Here is a 21,934-nt window from a genome sequence, read left to right as displayed (position 1 = left end):
TTGTTGTCGCCGACTCATCTATCACGGCTTTATACATCACACTTTTGGCCCATTCTTCCACATACGACCATAGGAACAAGATAAATAGCGCTTCCCGTTTGCTCAGCGGTACTCAAGCTTGTTACCGGCAAATTAGTAGTTTCTTGGGTGACCCGAAGCGAATTAATTGCTGTTGTATGTTTTTGCCAATTTTTTTCTTCATCTTTTGAACATGTACATGGCTGCGTTCACACTTCCATCGCCTCGTTCAAGAAGGAAATCAAACATCGTGGAGCCTACGTTGGCGTTGTGTCACCCATCTTGCGTGTTCCCACATTGATGTAGGCTGCAGACCTGCTCAATTTTGTTCCTTGTGTAAGGCCGTCTTGAATGAAGGACGAGAAGAAGTAAAGCCATGAGCACGAAAACCAATGCGGAACAATTAGATGGTAGTGAGCTTCAACGGCTTGGACGTCATACATAAGATACGTTCATATTTCATAGAGCTGGTATGCGCTTCATACCAAAGCGTACCGGTATCGCTTTCAGCACGTATAGCGTGCGGGCAACGGGGAAACTCGTCATAGCAACAAAATACCCCACCAAGCACAAAGCCCACTTCGCCTTCCATTTACAATGCTTCGTGAGGGGCCCGGGTTGCATATCCAACGCCACCCCTCTGGCCCTCTGTCCGAATCTCGATCCTCAGGCTCGACACATCATATCCAAGGCGACGACCCGTTCTCGGGCTTCCCCTTGTGAAGCCCAAAGACTTAGACCTAAAAGTCTTTGAAGCTCTCTTCCCACTTGTCGCTCAATTCCTTGGTATATGGGTCTCTCTTCTCCGACTCGGGTTCGTATTCATCAAAGTTGCGTGTGTCAGCGGGCCCTCTTAGATGTGGTACGATGGGTCCCTGGACTTCGCGGTTGTACAGCTTCTGCCAGTCAATGTTCTTAAACCACTCGTGTTGTTTCACACGTTGAGCGCCGCCTGCGACGTTACCCAGTCGCTTGGATGTGTCGACGGTGCAGAGGCCGGAGATGAGGTCGCGTGCAGTTGGGGACATGGCAGAAGGGAAGCGCACCCGTCCTTCTACGATTCTAAGGGATGTTAGCTCTCCTCTTTCGAATATCATGAATACTGCGTACTGCTCGTAAATCTTCATTGGGTTCTGGTCCCAGAACGGTGGTTGTCCCACGAGGAACTCGTACACCAAGATACCAAACGCCCACCAATCAACTGCTGTGCCGTGGCCTGTGTTCCGGATGACCTCGGGTGCCAGATACTCGGGCGTGCCACAGAGTGTGTAGGTCTCTCTATTCTCTACCTTCTTGGCAAACCCAAAGTCCACCAGCTTGAGGTGGCCTTCGGCGTCTATGAGTATGTTTTCAGGTTTTAGGTCGCGATATGCGACGCCTTCCCTCTCGTGGAGGAACTCTAGTATAAGGACAATCTCGGCAGCATAGAACTGTGAGGTGGGCTCGTTGAAGCGCCGTGCTCTCCGCAGGTAGCTGAAGACTTCGCCGCCGGGGCAGTAGTCGAGCTGTCCACCATGTCAGTCATTGACGAGGGCTCGCGATAGGCGCCGCTACGTACCACCATGTAGAGAGAATCCAGGGATTGGAAGCTGACAACCATGGTTGTTATGAACGGGTGGCCAGCCACTTTAGCCAGAACATTGCGCTCGTTCCGGACGTGCTCGACTTGCTTGAGCCGGATGACTGGGCGACGGGCGTCAGTAGATGCAAAGGGCGCATGTCGAGGGCGCAGACGTACCGTCGACTTTGCGCAGAATCTTCAATGCGAAGACTTTGTTCTCGTCGCCCGCCTTTGCGTCCTTCAATCGCACCAGCCACACGCGCGCAAATGTACCTGACGTAGAGTCAGCGTCCTGTCCTCGTCTAGCGGCGTGGACGAGTATGCGCACCGGTGCCGAGGGTCTTGATCAGCTCAAAGTCTTCCTCGCGCAGGACCTTGGACGAGTGGCCGACGGGCTTCTTCTCCGGGTCAATGTCAATCTCGTCGTGGCTGAGCGTGTGCTTTTGCGCCTCCCATTGCGCCAGGTGCTGCTTCTCTTCCTCGCGCGGCCGGTCCATGGCCGAATCAGTGCGGTCGTGTAGCGGGCCAGAATGCGACGGTGAAGAGGCCTCCTTCTTGTCCCGGTGGTGTTGCATGGGGTGCAGCATGTTCTTGAAGGTAGTCGCCATGGTGGCCGGTTATGCGCCTGCGACAACGGGGTAGGGGTGCGAGTAGTAGGCGCGATCGAGGGGTCGGGTGGGTTGCTCAGGTGCTGTCTTATCCGGAATCAGTAACGGAAGCAACTCATGGCAGCAGGCACGGGCAGCGGCGGGGTCAATCGTCGGGCTTGTAGGTGCGTAGTAAGCAAACGTATCGTGAAGGGCAGCCTGTGGTTAGGCGGGTCGGCCGGGCGTGTAGCACTCGACGACCGCGGCCAAGGGGCACGTTGGACTATAAAGCGGGCGCGACCAGGTGCATGCATGGCGGGGGCTTTTGATCACTCACTCAATGACGCAGGGCGTGGGGACTGGGCTTGCAACAAAGCCGACTTAAGCCTGATGAGACGGCACGCCGCTCCACTTGTCGAGTACGAACCTGATGTGTTTTTAACTTTCCGATGTGAGCAAACATAGTGCCTTTTAGGTTCCCTGTTAGCTACTGCTTAAACAGACTTCCCGTGCTCGGCCGCACAAGACGTAATGGCACGCTATCCGCCCATGTTCTGCCATTCTGCCTGTTCATCTCATTTCGATACGAATTGCCATACGAGGATATAACATGCTATTCGACTGTACTAGATATGCCCAAACTCCGAAACTGTAACTCCAAGTATTGCATGCTCGTCAACTATATCTACACCATGTAGTCGTACAATTGCCCACCACCAAGTTCGTCTTTAACGTAGGAGTTAAGTGTTGACGTTTAGAAGAGACAAGTATTGCGTGATTTGCAGCTCAGCCACTTGCTCGGGTGTTGAGGATGAGGGCGACAATGAGTCTGGACATGTTAGCTGTTGGCTAGTCGCATCACTCCGTTGAACGTACCCGTAAAGACCCAGGACTTCGGCGAAAATGAGGATGAGGACCATGCCGACAAAGATCCTTGACTGGCGCATGAAAGAGCGTACACCCTACATATGTCAGTGTGTGCCGCCACTGTAGAACCAACGCTACGTACGGCGTCTCCCACGATTCCAATCGCGTAGCCTGCAGCCAGGCCAGATAACCCGACTGACAGACCGGCAGCCATGTGCATAAATCCAGCATACAGCGAGTATGTATTGTCCGGCGGCGGCTTGATGTCGCTAGCGATGAGGACGGATATGACGAGGGCGTAGACGGCCAAGATACCGGACATGACGATGGGGATGAGCGACTGCCCTAGTTAGCCGGAGCTCCCACAGACGCCGTAGACAGCTCCTCACCTTCATAATCAGGTCTGGCCTGTATGTTCCGATACCAGCGATGCCGATGCCTGCTTTGGCTGTGCCATAGGCAGCTCCAGCGCCTGCTGCCGTTAGCTCCTGCATGTCCAAGCGGTTGGGTCGGGTCTCGTACATCCAAAGATCATCTGGGCGCGGTTCGTATATTAGTTCGACAGCTACGTGGGAGAGGTGCTACTCACAGCAAACGCGATTCCGCTCTGCGTCGAAGGTTAGCTATGAAGTCATCAACACGGCGTGGCACTCACCATGCCAAAGAACGGCGCGAAGCTCGGCGCGAGCTCGTTTGACGACATGATGCCTGCTCGGGTGGTGCGCAGGTCGGGCGGGTGGTGTAGTAGCGAGGGAGTCGACGCGTGATGGGTGAGGCGTTGAATGATTGATAGTCGTTGCGCTGGGCGTTCGTAGGAGAATGGCACTAGGCTGCTTCGGGGGGCAGCACGCCCCAGCGCTTCTAATACACACGATCGTGGATACGACTACACCCTACCCGCCCATTTCGCACCTACACCACCTCGCATCTTCACGTATCTTCATCCAGGACGGCCCTGGGTCCTCGCTGGGCGGCTTCAACCCTTCCTGCCCCAGTCGCCCTCCTCCCCTCGGCCACACCCCGCGGCACTGCACCCCGACCAGGCAAGAGTGCGCAGAGACATGGCCGACTACGGGAACCACCAACGTCCAGAGTATGCGCGCGGCCCCAACCATGGCCAGCCCTCGGGCGCACGGGAAACCGCCTTCACCAACATCTTCGGCGCCAGCCCCCAAATGGCCGGCCGCTCGCAGACCATGACCTCGCAGTCTCACATGCGCATGCCCGACAGAGCTGCCACCATGTCCAGCCAGACTGCCGACATGATGCAGCGCGCCCCGCCCATGCGCCAGCCGGTCAATGGCTATGATCGTCGCCCTCATCCCCAATACGACGCGCGCCCGGGCAGCAATCCCGGCGAGCAGCGGCCCATGGACCCCCAAAACGCCTACAATCGCCCCATGCCGAACGGCTACGGCCAAGACCCACGATACCACCAGGGCCCGCCGCAGCCTCAACGCCAGCCGCAGCCCCAGTACCTCCCCCAGCCGCTTCGCCCGGAGCGTCAGCCATACGGACAGCCCCAGCGCTTTGACCCGCGAACCTCCCCTCCAGGGCAGCCCCCCTTCACCAAGCCCATACCCAACCGCTTTCCCGGCCCACCGGGCCCTGCAATGAACGCTGACCCGTATCGCTCGCAGTCACTAGCTCTGAACCCGCGCCCGCAATTCACCCCCGGAGGACCTTCTCACCCCTCGCAAGCAAACACCTTCCGCCAACAACCATATATGAACCACATGGCACGGACTACGGCCCAGGGGCGTGTTGTTCCAGAACGACCCGACGAACGGACAATGTCTATGACCTCTTACACCAGAGACCCCGAGCACACTCAGACAATGAGCGGCAGGATCATACCAAACCGAAGACGAGAGTCTGGCGGATCGGAAATGGCACCTGGAGCGCCCGGCCAGCCCCAACATATGAACGCTGGACTCCCGCCAAATCCCAGGAGCATCAGCCAAGGCAGCGTGCCAACCCAGTCCCGCACCATGTCCATGGCATCGACCGTTGTGCCTCCGTCCGAACGGACCAACACCATGTCTTCGATGACATCGCGTCCTGATTCGACCCAGACTATGGGTAGCAACGCCAGCAACAACAGAACCTCTAACCAGTCCATGACCTCGCTTTCACAAGGGCAACAGGTCCCTGCTGCCCAGCGACGCGCACCGCTCGTGTACCCCGCCTTGCTATCACGAGTTGCCGAAACCTTCCAGGATCGAGTTGGCCTGACAGAGAAAGAGAAGGACGGTCTGGTGTACAAGAGTGCCTTCACCGGCGCAGATGCGGTTGACCTCATTTCGTTCATCATCAAGACGACGGATCGTAATCTAGCGCTGCTTCTCGGCCGCTCTTTGGACGCCCAAAAGTTCTTCCACGATGTGACTTACGCTCACCGGTTGCGAGATTCGACCAACGAGATCTACCAATTCCGCGAGACCATGGTAGAGGACAAGTCCGAGATCAACGGTGTCTTCACGCTTCTCACCGAATGTTACTCTCCCACGTGCACCCGCGACCGCCTGTGCTATTCCATTGCTTGCCCCCGCCGCCTTGAGCAGCAGGCTCGTCTGAACATGCGCATTCAGCCAGGTCTTAAACGTGAGGAGTCCAGGGCGAGTTTGCATGAAGACAAGGACAATGAAGAGCAGAAACTCTGGATCAACACTGTGCCCAAGGAGGTTTCTGAGAGTGTGTCTGAGAAGGAACAGAAGCGACAAGAGGTCATTTCTGAGCTCATGTACACTGAACGCGATTTCGTAAAGGATCTGGAGTATCTCCGAGACTTCTGGATGAAGCCTCTTCGCAACCCTGCGACTTCACCCATCCCTGAGCACCGCCGAGAGAAGTTTGTCCGCACCGTTTTCTCAAACTGTCAGGAAGTTTACATGGTCAACTCGCGCATGGCCGAACAGCTCACGAGGCGCCAGCAAAAGGAACCCGTGGTTCGAAATGTCGGAGACATCTTCCTCGAGTATGTGCCACATTTTGCGCCCTTCATAAAGTACGGTGCGAACCAGCTCTTCGGTAAGTACGAGTTTGAGCATGAGAAACGCACAAATACCGGATTCGCCAAGTTTGTCGATGAGGTAGAGAGAATGAAGGAATCGCGAAAGCTCGAGCTCAATGGTTATCTTACCAAACCAACGACAAGATTGGCCAGGTACCCTCTGCTTTTGGAGAACATCGCAAAGTACACAGCCGATGACAACCCCGATAAGGAAGACATTCCCAAGGTCATCAAGATTATCAAGGAGACCCTGTCAAAGGTCAACGTGGAGTCTGGAAAGGCAGAGAACCATTTCAATTTGATGCAGCTCAACAAAGACCTTAAGTTTAGGCCTGGAGAGTTTGTGGATCTGAAGCTGACCGACGAGAACCGGCAATTGGTGTTCAAGGGTACCTTGAAGAAGACTCCAACTGAGACCACTGGTGACATTACTTGTTACTTGTTTGATCATGCAGTTTTGTTGGTCCGGGCGAAGACGGTCAACAAGCGCGAGGAGCAGAAAGTCTACAAGAAGCCGATACCTCTGGAGCTTTTGGTCATTACGCAGATGGAGGAGGTCAATCCGAAGTTGGGCATCTCCAAGAGGCCATCGGCCAACTTGATCGCTGGCAAGGCCATTGCCGCTGCTACTCCAAAGAACAACGACCCCAAGCAACAAGGATACCCTATCACCTTCAAGCATCTTGGAAAGGGCGGTTACGAGTTGACACTATTTGCCAGCACCCCCATATCTCAGCAGAAATGGATGGAACATATCGACACACAGCAGCGAAGTCTGAGGGAGCGAAGTAACATCTTCACCAAGACAATCGTCAACGAAGGCTTTTTCTCTCCGACCATCAGAGTCACATGCGCTGTTCCGCTGGGTATGTATCTCATCATTTTACTAGTAATCTCGATACTAACTTTTGACAGACGGTGGTCGCAAACTGGCTCTTGGTACAGATGCTGGTGTTTATGTCGTGGAGCGGAAGCCAAAGGACGCCTCCATGCGACCTCGTCGTGTCCTGGATTGCAAGGGTGTAACCCAGATCGAAGTTCTCGAACAACACGCAATCGTGCTTGTGTTGGCTGACAAGACGTTGTATTCATACTCGACAGAGGCTCTGGAATCCGACGAGACCCAGTCCATGGTCAAGCGACCACGCAAGATTTGCCACGCCAACTTCTTCAAGGCCGGGATCTGCTTAGGGCAGCAACTGGTGGCTGCAGTCAAGACATCTGCGCTCTCGACCACTATCAAGGTGTACGAGCCAAAGGAGCAGATGGGCAACAAGAACAAGAAGTCAGGCTTCGCGAAGATGATGCTCTCCACGAGCGGAGCAGACCAGCTCAAGCCGTACAAGGAGTTCTACATTCCCACCGAATCGACATCGATACATTTCCTGCGATCCAAGCTATGTGTCGGCTGTGCACGCGGCTTTGAAGTTGTCAGTCTGGAGACGCTTGAAACGCAATCGCTGCTCGACCAGGCAGATACGTCGCTTGACTTCGTCGTACGGAAGGAGAACATCAAGCCAATCCATATCGAGCGTATGGCAAGCGAGTTCCTCCTATGCTATACAGACTACTCCTTCTTCGTTAACCGTAACGGCTGGCGGGCAAGGCCCGACTGGAAGATCACATGGGAAGGCACGCCGCAAGCTTTCGCCATCTTTAACCCCTACATCCTTGCCTTTGAGCCTAGCTTCATCGAAATACGCCACATGGAGAGCGGCGGTCTGGTGCACATCATTACAGCCAAGAACATTAGATGGTTACATACGTCGACACGAGAAGTAAGTCAATCACGTAAGATTACATTCGTACAGAAAGCTAACAATACCCAGATCCTGTACTCCTATGAAGACGAACTCGGCACCGATGTCATTGCCAGTCTTGATTTCTGGCAAACTGCAAACGGTGGAAAGCAGTCGCTTGATGTCCAGCGCTCATACGAGAAGAGCTAGACTCGATAGTAGCCCGCAACAAAACCTTAATGTCGAGCCTCTACCCTCGAACCTACGAGCACGAAACCAGTGGCAACCGCATAATCACAGCCACGTATGCACCATCTTTTCTGCTGACGACTGCTTTGCGGTTCTCTATGTCATCCTACTTGTCAGCGGAGGCATGCGACATTGTGGTCAAGGAAAGCTCAGGAAGTGCCTCGACCGAGCCGCGGGCGGTGGCGATGGTTGATCACGTTGATTATTACTCTCCTTCTCTGAGGTCAAGAGGAGAGAATACATTTGTATCATAATAGACTCGCACGGTGATTGATCTCGTTGGGTTTTCCAAAGGCAACTAGGCTCAAAATGTGTTGGAGGCATACCAGGTAGTGCGATTGTTGAAGACATAATCTGAAGGTGCGATTTAGCGAGTTTGATCACCTTCTCTTTCTTCTTTATTTTCTCTCTACCTCAATCATGTATTTGAGTTATGTTTTGGTACTATGGCTGAGCCTTTTAGTTCGCTTCACTTGCTCGCACCCCGACACCATACCCGAGTCTCGGATTAACCGCCGTTACCGACGCTGGAAGTGGGTATCTCCACCGTCACTAAGACCATGGGAGGTCTAGTCGGATAACGTGTTCCTTAGTCTATGGCTAGCTTCATGGTCGGTCCTATTCCTCGAACCATCACATGACGGGGTTCAGCTCAGTGTAGTAGTACCTCCGATGTCGTTCCTTGTCACTATACTGCCGGAACATTATTATTCTCCTACCGGCATCTAACCACTGCTTCTTCACCGATCACACGGCCAAACAACTGTCTGAATCGAAAGCATCGTTGCTGCAATCATGGCTCCCGGTGTACTGTGGGTTGCTTCACGCGTCGTGAATCCTGATAAGCTTTCTACTGAGAAGTTCTGCGATTGGTACGAGAATGTATGTACTTCGATCCTTCTTCATGAGCAGTTTCCCATAAAACCACCAAGAAGCTGACAAGAAATGAAAGGAACACATCCAAGAAGTCATCAGCCTCGGCGGCGTACCGTCCGGTGTACGCTACCAAGCCATCCAACCCCAACCCTCACCATCTGTCTACAGCAACGAATTCCCATGGCTAGTAAGTCCTTCAACCCAGAACCCCAATACCACCATCTAACCCCAACCCCCCAACAGGTAACCTACGAATTCCCCGACATCGCCTACAGAGAAAGCGAAGACTTCCAGAACATAGCCGGCAAGAACCCTCCCAGCCAAGAACTTATCAACACAGTCTACAAGAACTCCGCCTTCGCTATCCGTTTCTACGAAGAAATCCAGGCAGTCAAAGGAACCACTTCGTCTCCAACTAAATTCGTCATCTCAGCCGCTCTCCAACCGCCCAAAGATGCTTCTTCGGACGCAGACTTCGATGCCTGGTACCGCGAAGAACACCTTCCGGTTCTCTCACGCGCACCGGGCTTTGTGCGCTCGCGCCGATTTAAACTAGCCGCTGCGTCTACGCTGGAGGACTTCCAGTTTGGAGATGCGATGGAGACGGCGCCGAGGTATTTGGCGTTGCATGAGTTTAGTGGGGAGGTACTGCCGTGGAAGGAGTTGGAGGAGAGTGGGCAGACGGAGTGGGCGAAGAAGGTTATGGGGGGTTTGATCAAGGAGGAGGTTGGGTTGTATGAGGTTAAGAGGGTGTATAGTGAGGAGGAGTGGGGGAGTGTTGGGAAATAGAAGGGAATGAATTGTTTGTTTATGTTTTGACTTGTTCTCATTGAAGTTGGGTGTGTCGTCTATGGACGGCGAGTAGGCTTTTGTTGCAACGATCTTCCTTGGGTGACTACCTAGGCACGTCTGCTTGTAAATGTATATCCGTACCATTACCTGGGTTATCTTCCCTATTGGCTAAAGGGTCAACATCCAAGCTCTTCGAAAGATTGCTGAATTTCAAGGAAGTACCGTTTAATACAAATTTTCTCACTATATCCAATAGATTGCGAACCAGGACTTGGAGCTCATCTTGGTTCTCGCGGGCGACAAAAATATCGTCTTCTCTGTACACTGTCCTCGCCAATGCATCAGCATCCAACCTGGTACTTCTCCACTTCAGAATTATCTTGAGTGCCTCGCGAACTAGAATCCTCATATTTACGGCGTTCATCTTCATGCGACATTGGAAGTTTGCTGGTTCTGTCTGATTGACGGCTGAATGGCGATCTACACTGTGGTAACCGAGAGAAAGTGATGGTAATCTAATAACCACTTCTACGGGTGCTTTGATTTTGATCTCCTTATAGCCCCGGACGAGGAAGTGAAGGATTGATGTTGTCTGTCCTATCACTTCATAGTGCAATGCAACCTCGTCACTGAAGTCGCAAATGCGATTATGTTGTCGCTTTCCCTCGTACGGATCAAAGGTGTCGGCGAACGGCATGCTCGATAGCATGGTGCTCGTTTGGTCGTGCTCCTTGGTGGGGATAAGTGCGTCCTGCTTGCAAAAGAAGATGGTCGAGCATGCTGAGCATACAACCTAGGAAACTACTGAACATCCTGGAGCCTACGTTGACATCCTGACATCTAACATGTTTACAGCTTGATCTAGGCTCCAGAGCTTTTCCATCCTTCCTTGTATTAGGTGTGGGAGTCTCAGAGATGTGGATGGCGAGCGGTCCAGAATGTGTATTTCCGAACACTCATCAATATTTCACACGAGTCTATTTCGTGCTCTGGAGCAGTGCCTAATCTTAGGTCTTGCCCGTCGCAACATATGCGAGCCTCGCTCACCATTCCAGGCTCAAGCTGTCAGCCCAGCTGCCCTTCTTCTCAACTTTGTACGCATTCTCAACATTCCCAATACCCAGATCTGCCCCGTAAAAATGCGCAAAGCAACCTCTTCCAACCTCCTCCCACTTCAGCTCACCCTTCTTATCCGCATGAACCTGCCCGTCGCCATCGGTGCCCGCGACCAGCACGTCGTACTTGATCTTCAGCAGCCACAGCTCCGAGACGTCGCTGAAGAACTTGTCGGCAGTGCCAGGTACTTGCTCCGACGTTGATAGGTGGATGTATCCGTCATTGCGGTCGAGGTCTGAGAGCGGGAGACGCGCAGGGAGGGGGGATGGCGGGGCAGCAGGGAGGATCTTGTAGAGGTAGGTTGGAAGGGGCGAGGGAGCCGGCATTGTGGCGCGTAGTACGGATTGCGATAACTGGAAAGATCCCGGTATTCAATGTGCGGTGAGAACAGCTCGTGACAGGCGGGTGCGAAAAGATGGTAGTTCGGGCACAAACTAGAGAGCGTCACAAGTCGCGAGAAATGCACGTTATGCTCATGATTGGCCGACGCGAGATTACGTGAGACAGGGCGATTATCCACCCCAACCACGGAACCAACATGCCTCTTGAGCGCCACAAAAGTCAGCCTGGACGAGATTCATAGGCAACCATGTCGCGTCCGTCTACGCACCGTACCTCGACCCATCCGCAACATAACAGTAGGGCTTTCCTGCGCGCCCCGTGGTGCGGTACATTTACGTCATCTTTCGGGCTTCGCACAACCGCACGAGCTTTGGGTGCCAGAGGGCCACCGCAGAACACGTTGGCGACCGAAAACACCTACTCGTGAGACCCAGACACACGATTGGACGCGCGTGACGAGACCATCCTGCTTTCCACGCAAATCAAGACTCGCTACCACTCATATGCACCCACGATAGTCGCCAGGCTGGGTGTGCGCGCGGCTTGGTAGGATGCTCCGACCGGCAACGACAGTTTTAAACGCCCACGAGCCCGACCAACATGGTTTCCATACGACTCACCCAGGATGAAATGCACCACCTTTTGGAAGAGCAGGGAATTGGCCAGACGCGCTGCTGTGTACAAGCGACAAATGCGACACCAGCTGGGTCGCATGTGACTTTTGGTTATCTGAACAAAGGGGCTGCAAATGTCATATTCAAGATCAGACCCGAGACCAGCACTGTCGCGACACGTTTCCAGTTCGTCGATGTACTTTCCAAGGACACAAAAACTGGCGTAGCAACATCAGTGCCTTATCGAAGCCTGATGGGAAGAGTCCTCCGCGTACCCAGAGGCGGCCAGAAACATCTTTCGTCCCTAGAAATCCTGCACGGCTTCGAGCATGCCATCCGGCCACTCTTCCTCCCAGGTCCACGGAACAAACCCCAACAGCCCGCTCGCGATCTCACAAAGCACCTCATGGACCACGAAGGCGTACTACTCCTGCCAGACGTCATGAGCCACCTTTACACGCGCGTCGAAAAGCACACCTTCGCAACCCCACAGTCGCGACGAAAGTGCTGGGGCATCCTCCTCCCAGACATGTCGCCCACACCCGGTACATCCATCACCCTCGAAGTAAAACCGAAATGGCTCGCGCAATCCCCCAACGCACCCGCTGGAGCAATCCGCTGCCGCACCTGCGCCATGCACGTTTCCGTACCCAAGAAACGGGATAATTATATATGTCCCTTGCAGTTGCTGCATGGAAACTCCTCGTCCCTACTACCATGGTCCCAAGCAACAGTTTCCCAGCAATTCGACAGCAATACTGGTAAAGAAACCCGACCATCCCCCGTCGTCATCTCCGCGCTTGTAAAAGCTCTTGTGGATTACCTTACCATCGGCGACGGCCTCGCCCTCCTGCAACACCTCCTCAATCTGCAGAGTTCGCTTGATCCGCGGGGCGTGCTTTGTCGACCTAAGAGTAGTGCGGAGGCATTTGATCACAATCTTAGGCTGGCCATGACGCTGAGGGACTGTTCGATGTTCATCAAGGTTGCGTACGATAAGGCTGGTGTTACGGGTATAGAATCGAAATTAGGGGATTTGGATTTCAAGTCCGCGGAGAAGATTGTGGATTGGATGGATAAGGAGAGGGGGTTGTTGCTGGATGGGTCGTATACGAAGGGGGTGAAGGAGGGGCCGGTCTGTTGGCTTCAGAGGGGTTTGGGCGTTTGAGGATGTGTTTTAATGGTAGGAAAGTCTTTTCGGTTTGTGTTATTATATTTTGGTTATGAGGGGGGATAGTGTATGGACACCATAGAAGGAAGGGCCTCAAGGGAACGGTAAAAAGATGGATCGGTTTCGATATAACAAGCACGTTTAATTCAAATATTTACATTGTCGCTAAAGAGGGAAGGAGGGTATCTATGTAACGCCAATGCCCATGAGATCCTATCGTAGACGGCGGGGACTCCAAACCTGTCCCTCGCCAGAAGAAGAATAAAAGCGCTATAATGGCGTAACGAGAACACACCGACAGTGTTTGTTCATTCAATCATCAATCATTCATGCAATCCAGCAAGCCAACACCTATGCGCCCTCAGGGGTAAAACAATGCACACGAACGGTACCGTCTTCACTCCCACTGACGACCCTCTCGTCACTCAGGCCCACGCAAGTGATGGGACCCGTATGACCCGTAAGCGTCCTCTCGTGTTTGCCCGTCCGGGGATCCCAGATCTTAATCGTCTTGTCCTCAGCTCCGCTGACCAGTCGAAGTGAATCGGCGGCAAGCGACCAGATGCCCTCGACGTGGCCAAAGAAGCGGTGGACACAGCGACCAGAAGGTACGTGCCAGAGACGAATGGTGCCGTCGAGAGAGCCGGTGAGCATGTATGAGGGCGGAGACGGACGGGAGGGGTCGTCGGGGAAGAAACTTGGTTCTTCGGGGTGACTGTGGTGGTGAGAGGAAGAAGACGAGGTATGGGCGAGAGGCGGGGCGCTATCAGAAGCTAGGGAGGCGGTATCGGATGTGTCGTTGTTTGCGTTTGCGACGAAGTCGTCTTCGTCGATTTCGAAGGCTTGCGGGAGGGGCAGCACTTGTTGGACTTGGCCGACGTGGCCTTCGTACGTCTTGATGCAGCGGTGGGTGTCGAGATCCCATAGCTTGACGGTCATGTCGTCGGAGGCGGAGAAGAGGGTGCGCGAGGGGAGGTCTATTTTGACGGCGTTGACCCAGTCTGTGTGGCCTAGTAAGGTGGTGCGCTTCATGTGGCTGAAGTCGTGCACCATGATGGTGTTGTCTGAAGATCCGGATGCTAGGAGTTTGTCTGCCATGTGGAGGCCAATTACACCATCACTGTGGCCGTTCATGGATTTGACAAGTTGGCCTGTCCGCCAGTTCCATATCTTGATCGTGTTGTCCAAGCTGCCGGTGATCAGTTTGCTGTCTTCAAACTGCAGACATCGGATGCCTTGGGTGTGGCCTGTGAGGGTGCGAATCTCTTGGCCCGTCTTGATGTCCCAGACTTTGATCGTGGCATCGTAGGAGCCGGTGATGAGGACTTGATCGTCAAATTGCAGGCACATGACGCCGTTGGTGTGGCCCTTGAATATGCGTGTCGAATAGCGCCCATACTTCCAATTGCTCCCAACCTTGTAGCGATCCTTGTAGACATCCTTCCATGGTCGCTTCTTAGGATGATCAAAGTATGATGTGACTTGGTCCTGACCTGCTTGGAGGCTGGTGCATGGTCGTTTGTTCGAAACTTCTGGGGAAGAATCGTCGTCTGGTACAGAGCGCTTGGTGCTGGCAGCGGGGTCGGGGTCGGGGCCTTGGGATAATCGATGAGCGAGTGTGTCGGGTGAGGTCTCGGGCTGTGGGGTGATGTTTGGCGACCATTCGTTGAGCCCCCGCCCCGATGCGCGCAGTTGTATCCGTCGCTTCTCATGGCGCAAGCGACGTTGGTCGAGCAGCGGGAGTCCCCAGCCGCACTTTGTGCATTTCCTGTCAATGTGCTGCTCGCACATTTTGTGCCAGACGACGTCGTCGTCAGCCAGTTGTCTCCACCGCCGATTGACCTGGGAGGCTTTGCAGAGCGAGGTGGTGTCGAGGTAGCAGAGGATCTTGAAGCCCAATTCGGTGGGCAGTGCGCCGAGAAAGTCGATCTTAATGAGGTTTCGGACGGAGGAGGATATGAAGGAGAGTTGAGGAAAGCAGCACTGGGCGAGAATGCCCTGCAGCATGAGGTTGCGATGGCGGGAGGGAGCCGCGGAGAAGAGCGACCAGACGTTGGCAATGCTCTGCTGGTCGGCCTGGGACTCTCTGCCGAGTTGTTCTTGCAGTTGTTCCATGGAAGGCTCGTCTGCTTGCCGTCGACAGAGTAAGTCGGGACGGTGTCGATAGCAGAACTTGGTGTTGGCAGTGCGTGGACGCTCGTCCTGGCCTGGGCTGTTGGCGCCGAGGGGGTTATATTGTTGGGGAATGTGCTGGGCGAGGTATGGCGTGATCATCTTCTCCATTTTCTTCGACTTGTTCGCCTGGGCCTCTTCGGCCTCGTCTGTGGTTGCGTGCTGGTGTCGTGTGCGCTCCGACATGCCTTCGTGGTCGTGGCCATGCATCAGGGCAGCGTGCGGGTCTGTCGAGGTGGCGGCGGTGAAGTCGTCAGGCGACGAGTCTCGGGGGCGCCATGAAAGACGTCTGGGTCGGGGAGGAGCGGTGGTGGCGTGGGTGGTTTGCGACGCCATGGTCAGTCAATTCATGGGCTGCGGCAAGATGCGAGGGCTGTCGAGATTCCGGGGCGATATCGCGTGCGTGCGGATGTAACGGCGACTCGATGGCACGTTGCGCATAAATATGCTAGCGAGCGACAGAGTTTGGGCGCACGAAGAGGTGGAATGGCGCAATGGCAGGCTTGGATAGCATCTTCAGCACGCAATGCCGCCAATGTCTCCGCAGCCCTGTGGACCCTGGCACGCTTGCACCCCATCCATGCAGCAGCTCGGACCAGCTCTAGTCGCGCATGCCATCATTCACCATCACGAGCCTCGCATCGCGAACTCCCACTCGACCGGCACCGCTGCCACTATGCCCAACACCCGCTGCCGTGGCCGCCGACACGATGGCCTCTCCACCCTCGCCCGCCTCTCCCACCAGCAGCGCTGCCTCTAGGACGTCGCTGGACCAGGACCACGCCCAGTCGCTCACGCTCGAGCATCTCGTCAAGCACTTTGTCGCCGCCAAACGCTCCCTCAACACCCAGACGGTCCTATGGCGCGCCACCGACATCGTCAACACCGCACGTGACCTGCTCGAAGAGAACGCCGTCGTCTCCGCCAAGAACACGTCCATCCGCAACCTCGTCGAGCAGCAGGTGGATGCCCTGGAAGCTGTCCGCCGCGGCGTAGACGTGGTCGAGTCGGAAGTTCAGGCCGAGTTCAAGCAGCTGCTCCACGACGTCGACGCATCCTTTGCCGGTGTCAACTCTACCCTCGCCGTCCTGCGCGACACGCCCATTGAAGGCGCCCTGCAGCCTCCGGGCACTCCCCAGAAGCACCTCTACGACTTCATCGACAGCGCCACCGTCTCCAACTTGCAGTCCACACTGCGCGCCTGCATAGACCGCTACAACGATGCCCATGCCACGCTCGACGAGAGCTCCCATGTCTTCGATACTTGTCTGGACAACCTCTACTCCTCCATCGAGAACGTGCCCATGACACCCGTGTCCACGTCCACACCGAGTCCTATACCCAGCCTATACCATAATCTTGAGGGCCACGCAAAAGAGGCTGCGCAGGCATTCCAGTCGCTTGTCCAGCACTACGACCTGTGCATAACAGCCTTGCGCCATACAGAAGGAGGTTCCGCCGCTGCCACCCAAGCAACAGGAGATGCGCCAGTCCACTCCGAGGATAATGGCGCCGCGCCCCCCGAGCCCATGAGCGAAGAAGAGCGCCGCGACATGCTCAATGTCCTGCAAAAGGACGCGCAGGAGGTGGAAGACGTCGTGACCGAGATCCAGGAACGGGGCTCTGAGATGACCTTCCTTCTGGGTCAGATCGAGAACCACATCCGCCACGTCCGCAGCGAGTCGTCAGCCCTGTCCAAGATACTCGAGATGATGTCGCAAATCACTGGCCAAGTCAAAGAGCACATTGTGACCTCACGTTCCTTCTATGCCTCATGGCTGGAAGACACACGGCCTAGCCTGCTCAGCGGCATCGACGAGTGGGAGAGCCAGCGCGACTTCTTCGAACGCTTCGACCTTGCCTACGCCGAGCTCCTCGTTGAGGTGTCGTCACGACGGAGGCGGCACGAAAAGGCCAAACGGAAGGCTGAGGAAGCGCAAAAGGAGCTAGACAGGATACGCCTCGAGGATGAACGTGCAAGGGAGCAGTTTACCGTGGCTCAGGGTGACTTTCTGCCCTTGGATATCTGGCCGGGTCTGAGGGATCCGCCGCGACAGTACGAGGTCAGAGTTGTACCCGCTAGTGTAGAGGGTGAGCAAGACGAGAATGACCAGGAAATATACGGTGGCCAGAGTATACCTCAACTAGGGAGGACCGTTGTTGAAAGGGCGCTCACGCGAGTTAAGCGACGAATGTAATTGACTGGTATCATATATACTTGCTATATAGCTCTCACGTCGGCTTCCGTCCATGAGTAAAGTAGAAGCGGATATACATATGCACATCCTTCCTCCTAATATCCGCAACCACCTTGGCGATCATGACCCGGCACTCGGACTCACTCCAGCCCATGACCTTGCCCAAGAGACCGAGAGTGTAAGGCTCGATGCCCATGGACATGTGCTCGCGCTGGTAGCGGCCGATTTCCTTCATTTTCGCGTCCTTGGCCCAAGGGCCGATAGGGATCTACAGGTACCGCATTAGCCTCGTAAACGGCATAGTGTAGGGGAAAAGGGTAGACATACCTTGATGAGCTTCTCGTGAACATCGATGAACCCTGCATCCGTCATCCGCTGCTTCAGGCTGTCCCCGGCCGTGATGTCCCTTCCCCACGTTTTAGCGGCAGCGTGGCACAACTCCTGCCACTAGAGGTAGAGGTACAAAGTCAGCATACGTCCCACATGCACTTCGTACAGTCAAAACTTGCCTTGAGCATGTCGGTTGCCAGCTCCATGGTCCCATCGTCACACTCACACAACGCAAGCGGCTCCTGGAATTCCACCCAACCGCCGGGCTTGGTATGCGTGTATGTCTGTCGCACCAGCTTGTCCCAGTCGGAGATGCTGCCAGACATGGTTCGGCAGTGGATAAAGTCAAAGGCCTCGTCGGGACTGTAGACCCATTCCGACTCGGCATCGTCAATGTAGAACTTGACGTTGGGCGGCACCCACGTTGGCTGGATGGGACTGAGATCAGTGCCTATGACCTGTGCTCCTGGGTGCTCGTCGGCGAAGTCTATGGCCCAGATGCCGGTGCCGGTGCCGATGTCGAGCACGCGCTGGGGCGCAGGCGGGATGGGTGCATCGTAGAGCTTGCCGCCTAGGATGAGCAGGAAGATGTGATGGAGGAGATCGAGGCGGTCTTGCTCCTGCTCGTCTGCAGAGGTGGAGGTACGAAGTCAGCATTTGTCTCACATGCACTTTGTACACTTAGAACTGACCGTTCGGTAAAATGTACGAGCCGGACCGGTAGCCGTGGTATCGCCGCCCATTGGAGTATTCATAGTTGAGGATAGTCGATGCGATGGACGTGGATGCCGTGGATTCGCCGCCGAATGCCGAATCGCTATCGCTGTTGTTGGCCGTGTCGACGTCGAGATGCAGGACGGATTGCAGGTTGCCCTCGGCTGTTGGATCCTGCGGGGCTGACATGCTGTGTTCCAGTTCTTTTCCAAGAGCGTTTGCACTCGCGGGGTCAGGCCTCGCCTTATATCTTCCACCTCTCTACTTTCGTCGGCCATGCCGTAGGATCCAGGATGCCGGGTCAAACGCACCCCATTCCATAATCAGTCTGCAAACACCACATGCCTTAGCGACATGTAGGAGCGCACTCTGCTCTCTAAAGAGCGCGTCGCCGCCTGATCGGTCTCTTGCCTTTCTGACATCCAGCCGTCATGTCTCTTCCCGCTCTGTGTCTGCTGGCGTACTTTGTGTACCTCCTCGCACGTGTCTTTTACCGCCTATATTGCCATCCACTATCCCGCTTTCCTGGCCCCAGGATCGCGGCAGCCACAAGCTGGTACGAGGGCTACTACGAGATCGTCCACAAGGGACAGTACTCGAAGCAAATCTCCAAGCTCCACGATATCTTTGGCCCTATTGTAAGAGTGACGCCTGATGAACTGCACATACGAGACCCATACTTTTACGACCAAGTCTACGCCAAGAACGTCCACCTCGACAAGGAGGGTTGGGACAAGAGGTTTGGGTGTGCAGGCGGCCTGCTGCCGACCGTTAACGCGGAGCAGCACAAGCGACGCCGTGCTGCGTTGGCTCCCATGTAGGTGCATCAACATGTAGTGCAAGGCACCTCGGCACGATTAACGCCTGTTGTCAGGTTCTCACGCCGCTCGATACTCGACTTCATACACATCATCCACCGCCATGTCGACACCCTCTCCGTGCGCATGCAAGAGTTTGAGGCTCATGCAGAACCGCTTAACCTATCCCATGCCTTCCCCGCCCTGACAGGCGACATCATCATGGACTACTTCTTCGGCTTCAACTACAACCAGCTCAAGCATCCTGAATTCGAGTCATTCCATGATGCATTTATTCGGGTTGGCGGTGTGGGTCACATCGCCACGCAGTTTCCCATGATACTTCCCGTGGGTTATATTTAGATCATTCAAGATGTGCACCAGTCACACGTGGAACTGACATGGTTTTTGCAGATTCTCGATTGTATCCCTGACCGTATCAGCGGCTGGCTGCAGCCAGCAGTGAAGCCAGTGCTCAAGTTCAAGCAGGTATGCGGCACAGCACTGCATCTATACCGTGTTGAGTCTAACATGCGAGTCAGGATAACCGGAATCACATTGCGCGCACCCTTAAGGGCGAAGACATCAAATCCAACGATGCGAAGAAGACCATCTTCCAAGAAATTGTCGGCTCTAAGCTACCTGACTCTGACAAAACACAGAAGCGTCTCGAGGATGAAGCGCAAATCATCATCGGGGGCGGCGTAGAGACAACCGCCTTCTCCCTCTCCACAGCCGCGTTCCACATCATCAGCACCCCACGCATCTACGAGCGCCTCCACAAAGAGCTCGTAGAAGCTTTTCCCAACAGAGACGACTTAGATTTGGCCCCACTGGAGAAGATGCCGTATTTCAAAGCCATCATCATGGAAACCGCGCGCATGTCATACGGCTTGAGTGCTCGTAACCCCAGGACACACAAGACGCCTTTGCAGTACAAGGAGTGGGTTATTCCCGAAAACACTTGCATCGTAAGTCATTACCCTACTCAATGATCCGTTCCCCCATCGCATCTAAACTAACCCTGAACCCTCACAGTCCATGACCATCCCCGAAGTCTCCCACGACGAAACTCTCTTCCCTTCTTCCCGCACCTTCATCCCGGAGCGCTGGCTCAACGATCCCAAGACCGCCGACGGCATTCCACTGGAGCGATTCATGGTTTCTTTCGGTCGCGGTACGCGCAATTGTCTCGGTATCAATCTGGCATATGTGGAGCTGTACCTCACGCTGGGCATGCTGTTCCGGAAGTACAAGTTTGAACTCCATGAGACTGATGTCAGCGATGTGGAATTGGGTCATGATTTCTTCATTCCGGTTGCGAAGCTGGATAGTAAGGGATTGAGGGTTTTGGTTAAGAGCACGGAGGATTGAGTTTTCTTACTTGCGACCAGTGGAGTTAATCATGTGGACTCACTCTGACGGACCATTTTGATAGGTCATCTTGAGGACATCATTCCAATACAAGATATCCAAGTGATGTAGCCCCCAGGCTCATACATCCAATCACCCAACCAAAGCTCACATCAGCATGCCCCCACCATCCGTCCTAACCATCGTCCCATCAACATTATAATCCCTCAACAACCCCAAAAACGTCTCCGCCACATCCTCCGGCCTCCCCACCCTCCCCGTCGCCATCCTACTCTCCATGCCCCGCATAATCTCCTGCTTCTTCTCCTCACCGTGATGATCCCACATCTCCGTGTCCACCGCGCCCGGGCTCACGCCATTAACGCGAATGGGCTTCATATCGAGCGCCAGATTGCGCACCATGGAGTGCAATCCACCTGCATACGCGCCAATAACGCTCCAGTTGGGAATTGGCTTTTCGGACACAGCGCCTGTGGTGATGGTGTAAGAGGATTTGTAGTTTTGGACGAGGTAGTGCGGCAGGTGTTTTGCGAGGAGCAGGGGCGCGAAGAAACGGATTTGGCCGGCTGCGAGGATATTTTGCATCGTCTGGAGATGTCGTTAGTCATGCCATATACACCCGATACGGAGATGTAAGAAGAGGATTAATAAAAGACATCAACACACCATATCTCCCAACTTAATATCCGCCAACTTATCCCCAGCAGTAAAAATAACATGATCCAACTTGCTCTCCGGCATGCTCTCCACTGTCTTCTCCAACAGCGTCTTCAACTCTTCTTCTAGCGTGTCTGGCTTGCCTAGGTCAACGGCAAGACCCCTGATGCGCGGGTTTTTGGTGTCGGCGGCAGAGGGATACGCGGTTTTGAGTTTGGTAACAGCGGCATCGATGCGAGATGGGTTGGAGGAGCTGATGGTTACTAGAGCGCCGTTTTCGAGACAGGCTTCTGCGACGCTGTAGCCGAGGCCGGATGTACCGCCGATCACGAGGATGCGCGAGTTGGTTAGTTTGTTGGTATAGCGTTTTTGGTCGGTCATGGTTTGGGCGGTTTGGTGTGTGTGTGTGTTGGTAGATGGGGAGAGTGTAGGTAGTATGCGGGTTGTTTAGTTGTTGGTCGTACGATCGGTCTTTGCTGTGATAAGTATTGAGGTAGTACAGGCCGATGAAGATAGAGAGCTGTGTATTACACTATTCCCCACATTAGCAGCATCGTTAGTGGTATATATACGCAGATCTCCAAAGCTACCCACAACGGCACTTGCATCATTGTACCCGACGTCTAGTTGCCGTCGTTATCTCCGTGATGAACGAATCGGGTTGCTAGCTTCTAAGCACATAGCGTCGTTTCTCCACCCATTTTACCTCTGCTCGACGTCATTGGAGAAAGGTACAAACGTGCCCGT

The 21,934-nt window shown here is 54.5% G+C and overlaps 11 protein-coding genes across 11 annotated transcripts; 5 read left to right on the top strand and 6 right to left on the bottom strand.

The window, feature by feature from the left end:
• Window positions 1-758: 758 nt before the first annotated feature.
• On the bottom strand, window positions 759-2,187 carry J4E85_000434 (uncharacterized protein; the record flags this gene model as incomplete). The annotated part of the gene is made up of 5 exons (XM_051464725.1): window positions 759-1,080; window positions 1,129-1,523; window positions 1,577-1,701; window positions 1,757-1,852; window positions 1,908-2,187. The coding sequence occupies 5 exons, from the start codon at window positions 2,185-2,187 to the stop codon at window positions 759-761; spliced, it is 1,218 nt and encodes a 405-aa protein (XP_051331246.1).
• A 765-nt stretch (window positions 2,188-2,952) lies between these two features.
• On the bottom strand, window positions 2,953-3,736 carry VMA11 (v-type proton ATPase 16 kDa proteolipid subunit 2; the record flags this gene model as incomplete). Its single annotated transcript, XM_051464724.1, has 5 exons — window positions 2,953-2,995; window positions 3,043-3,128; window positions 3,176-3,373; window positions 3,423-3,614; window positions 3,689-3,736. 5 exons carry the CDS (start codon window positions 3,734-3,736, stop codon window positions 2,953-2,955), a joined length of 567 nt encoding a protein of 188 aa, XP_051331245.1.
• Window positions 3,737-4,094: 358 nt separating this feature from the next.
• Window positions 4,095-7,995, top strand: J4E85_000432 (uncharacterized protein; the record flags this gene model as incomplete). The annotated part of the gene is made up of 3 exons (XM_051464723.1): window positions 4,095-6,912; window positions 6,962-7,824; window positions 7,876-7,995. The coding sequence occupies 3 exons, from the start codon at window positions 4,095-4,097 to the stop codon at window positions 7,993-7,995; spliced, it is 3,801 nt and encodes a 1,266-aa protein (XP_051331244.1).
• Window positions 7,996-8,829: 834 nt separating this feature from the next.
• J4E85_000431 (uncharacterized protein) lies at window positions 8,830-9,699 on the top strand (the record flags this gene model as incomplete). Its single annotated transcript, XM_051464722.1, has 3 exons — window positions 8,830-8,916; window positions 8,987-9,097; window positions 9,154-9,699. 3 exons carry the CDS (start codon window positions 8,830-8,832, stop codon window positions 9,697-9,699), a joined length of 744 nt encoding a protein of 247 aa, XP_051331243.1.
• Window positions 9,700-10,745: 1,046 nt separating this feature from the next.
• Window positions 10,746-11,144, bottom strand: J4E85_000430 (uncharacterized protein; the record flags this gene model as incomplete). The annotated part of the gene is made up of 1 exon (XM_051464721.1): window positions 10,746-11,144. The coding sequence occupies one exon, from the start codon at window positions 11,142-11,144 to the stop codon at window positions 10,746-10,748; it is 399 nt and encodes a 132-aa protein (XP_051331242.1).
• Window positions 11,145-11,760: 616 nt separating this feature from the next.
• J4E85_000429 (uncharacterized protein) lies at window positions 11,761-12,942 on the top strand (the record flags this gene model as incomplete). Its single annotated transcript, XM_051464720.1, has 1 exon — window positions 11,761-12,942. The coding sequence occupies one exon, from the start codon at window positions 11,761-11,763 to the stop codon at window positions 12,940-12,942; it is 1,182 nt and encodes a 393-aa protein (XP_051331241.1).
• Window positions 12,943-13,296: 354 nt separating this feature from the next.
• Window positions 13,297-15,327, bottom strand: J4E85_000428 (uncharacterized protein; the record flags this gene model as incomplete). Its single annotated transcript, XM_051464719.1, has 1 exon — window positions 13,297-15,327. One exon carries the CDS (start codon window positions 15,325-15,327, stop codon window positions 13,297-13,299), a length of 2,031 nt encoding a protein of 676 aa, XP_051331240.1.
• Window positions 15,328-15,827: 500 nt separating this feature from the next.
• On the top strand, window positions 15,828-17,315 carry J4E85_000427 (uncharacterized protein; the record flags this gene model as incomplete). The annotated part of the gene is made up of 1 exon (XM_051464718.1): window positions 15,828-17,315. The coding sequence occupies one exon, from the start codon at window positions 15,828-15,830 to the stop codon at window positions 17,313-17,315; it is 1,488 nt and encodes a 495-aa protein (XP_051331239.1).
• A 34-nt stretch (window positions 17,316-17,349) lies between these two features.
• J4E85_000426 (uncharacterized protein) lies at window positions 17,350-18,548 on the bottom strand (the record flags this gene model as incomplete). The annotated part of the gene is made up of 4 exons (XM_051464717.1): window positions 17,350-17,583; window positions 17,643-17,762; window positions 17,825-18,273; window positions 18,338-18,548. 4 exons carry the CDS (start codon window positions 18,546-18,548, stop codon window positions 17,350-17,352), a joined length of 1,014 nt encoding a protein of 337 aa, XP_051331238.1.
• A 242-nt stretch (window positions 18,549-18,790) lies between these two features.
• J4E85_000425 (uncharacterized protein) lies at window positions 18,791-20,530 on the top strand (the record flags this gene model as incomplete). The annotated part of the gene is made up of 5 exons (XM_051464716.1): window positions 18,791-19,176; window positions 19,234-19,504; window positions 19,571-19,645; window positions 19,699-20,127; window positions 20,195-20,530. 5 exons carry the CDS (start codon window positions 18,791-18,793, stop codon window positions 20,528-20,530), a joined length of 1,497 nt encoding a protein of 498 aa, XP_051331237.1.
• Window positions 20,531-20,677: 147 nt separating this feature from the next.
• Window positions 20,678-21,568, bottom strand: J4E85_000424 (uncharacterized protein; the record flags this gene model as incomplete). Its single annotated transcript, XM_051464715.1, has 2 exons — window positions 20,678-21,118; window positions 21,197-21,568. The coding sequence occupies 2 exons, from the start codon at window positions 21,566-21,568 to the stop codon at window positions 20,678-20,680; spliced, it is 813 nt and encodes a 270-aa protein (XP_051331236.1).
• Between the last annotated feature and the right edge of the window lie 366 nt (window positions 21,569-21,934).

The sequence above is a fragment of the Alternaria conjuncta genome (assembly GCF_024043145.1).
Source record: "Alternaria conjuncta strain BMP 0040 chromosome Unknown scaffold_1, whole genome shotgun sequence".
Taxonomy (NCBI): Eukaryota; Fungi; Ascomycota; class Dothideomycetes; order Pleosporales; family Pleosporaceae; genus Alternaria; species Alternaria conjuncta.
Note: the sequence above shows the minus strand (reverse complement) of the source record. Positions and strands in the feature narration are given on the sequence as shown.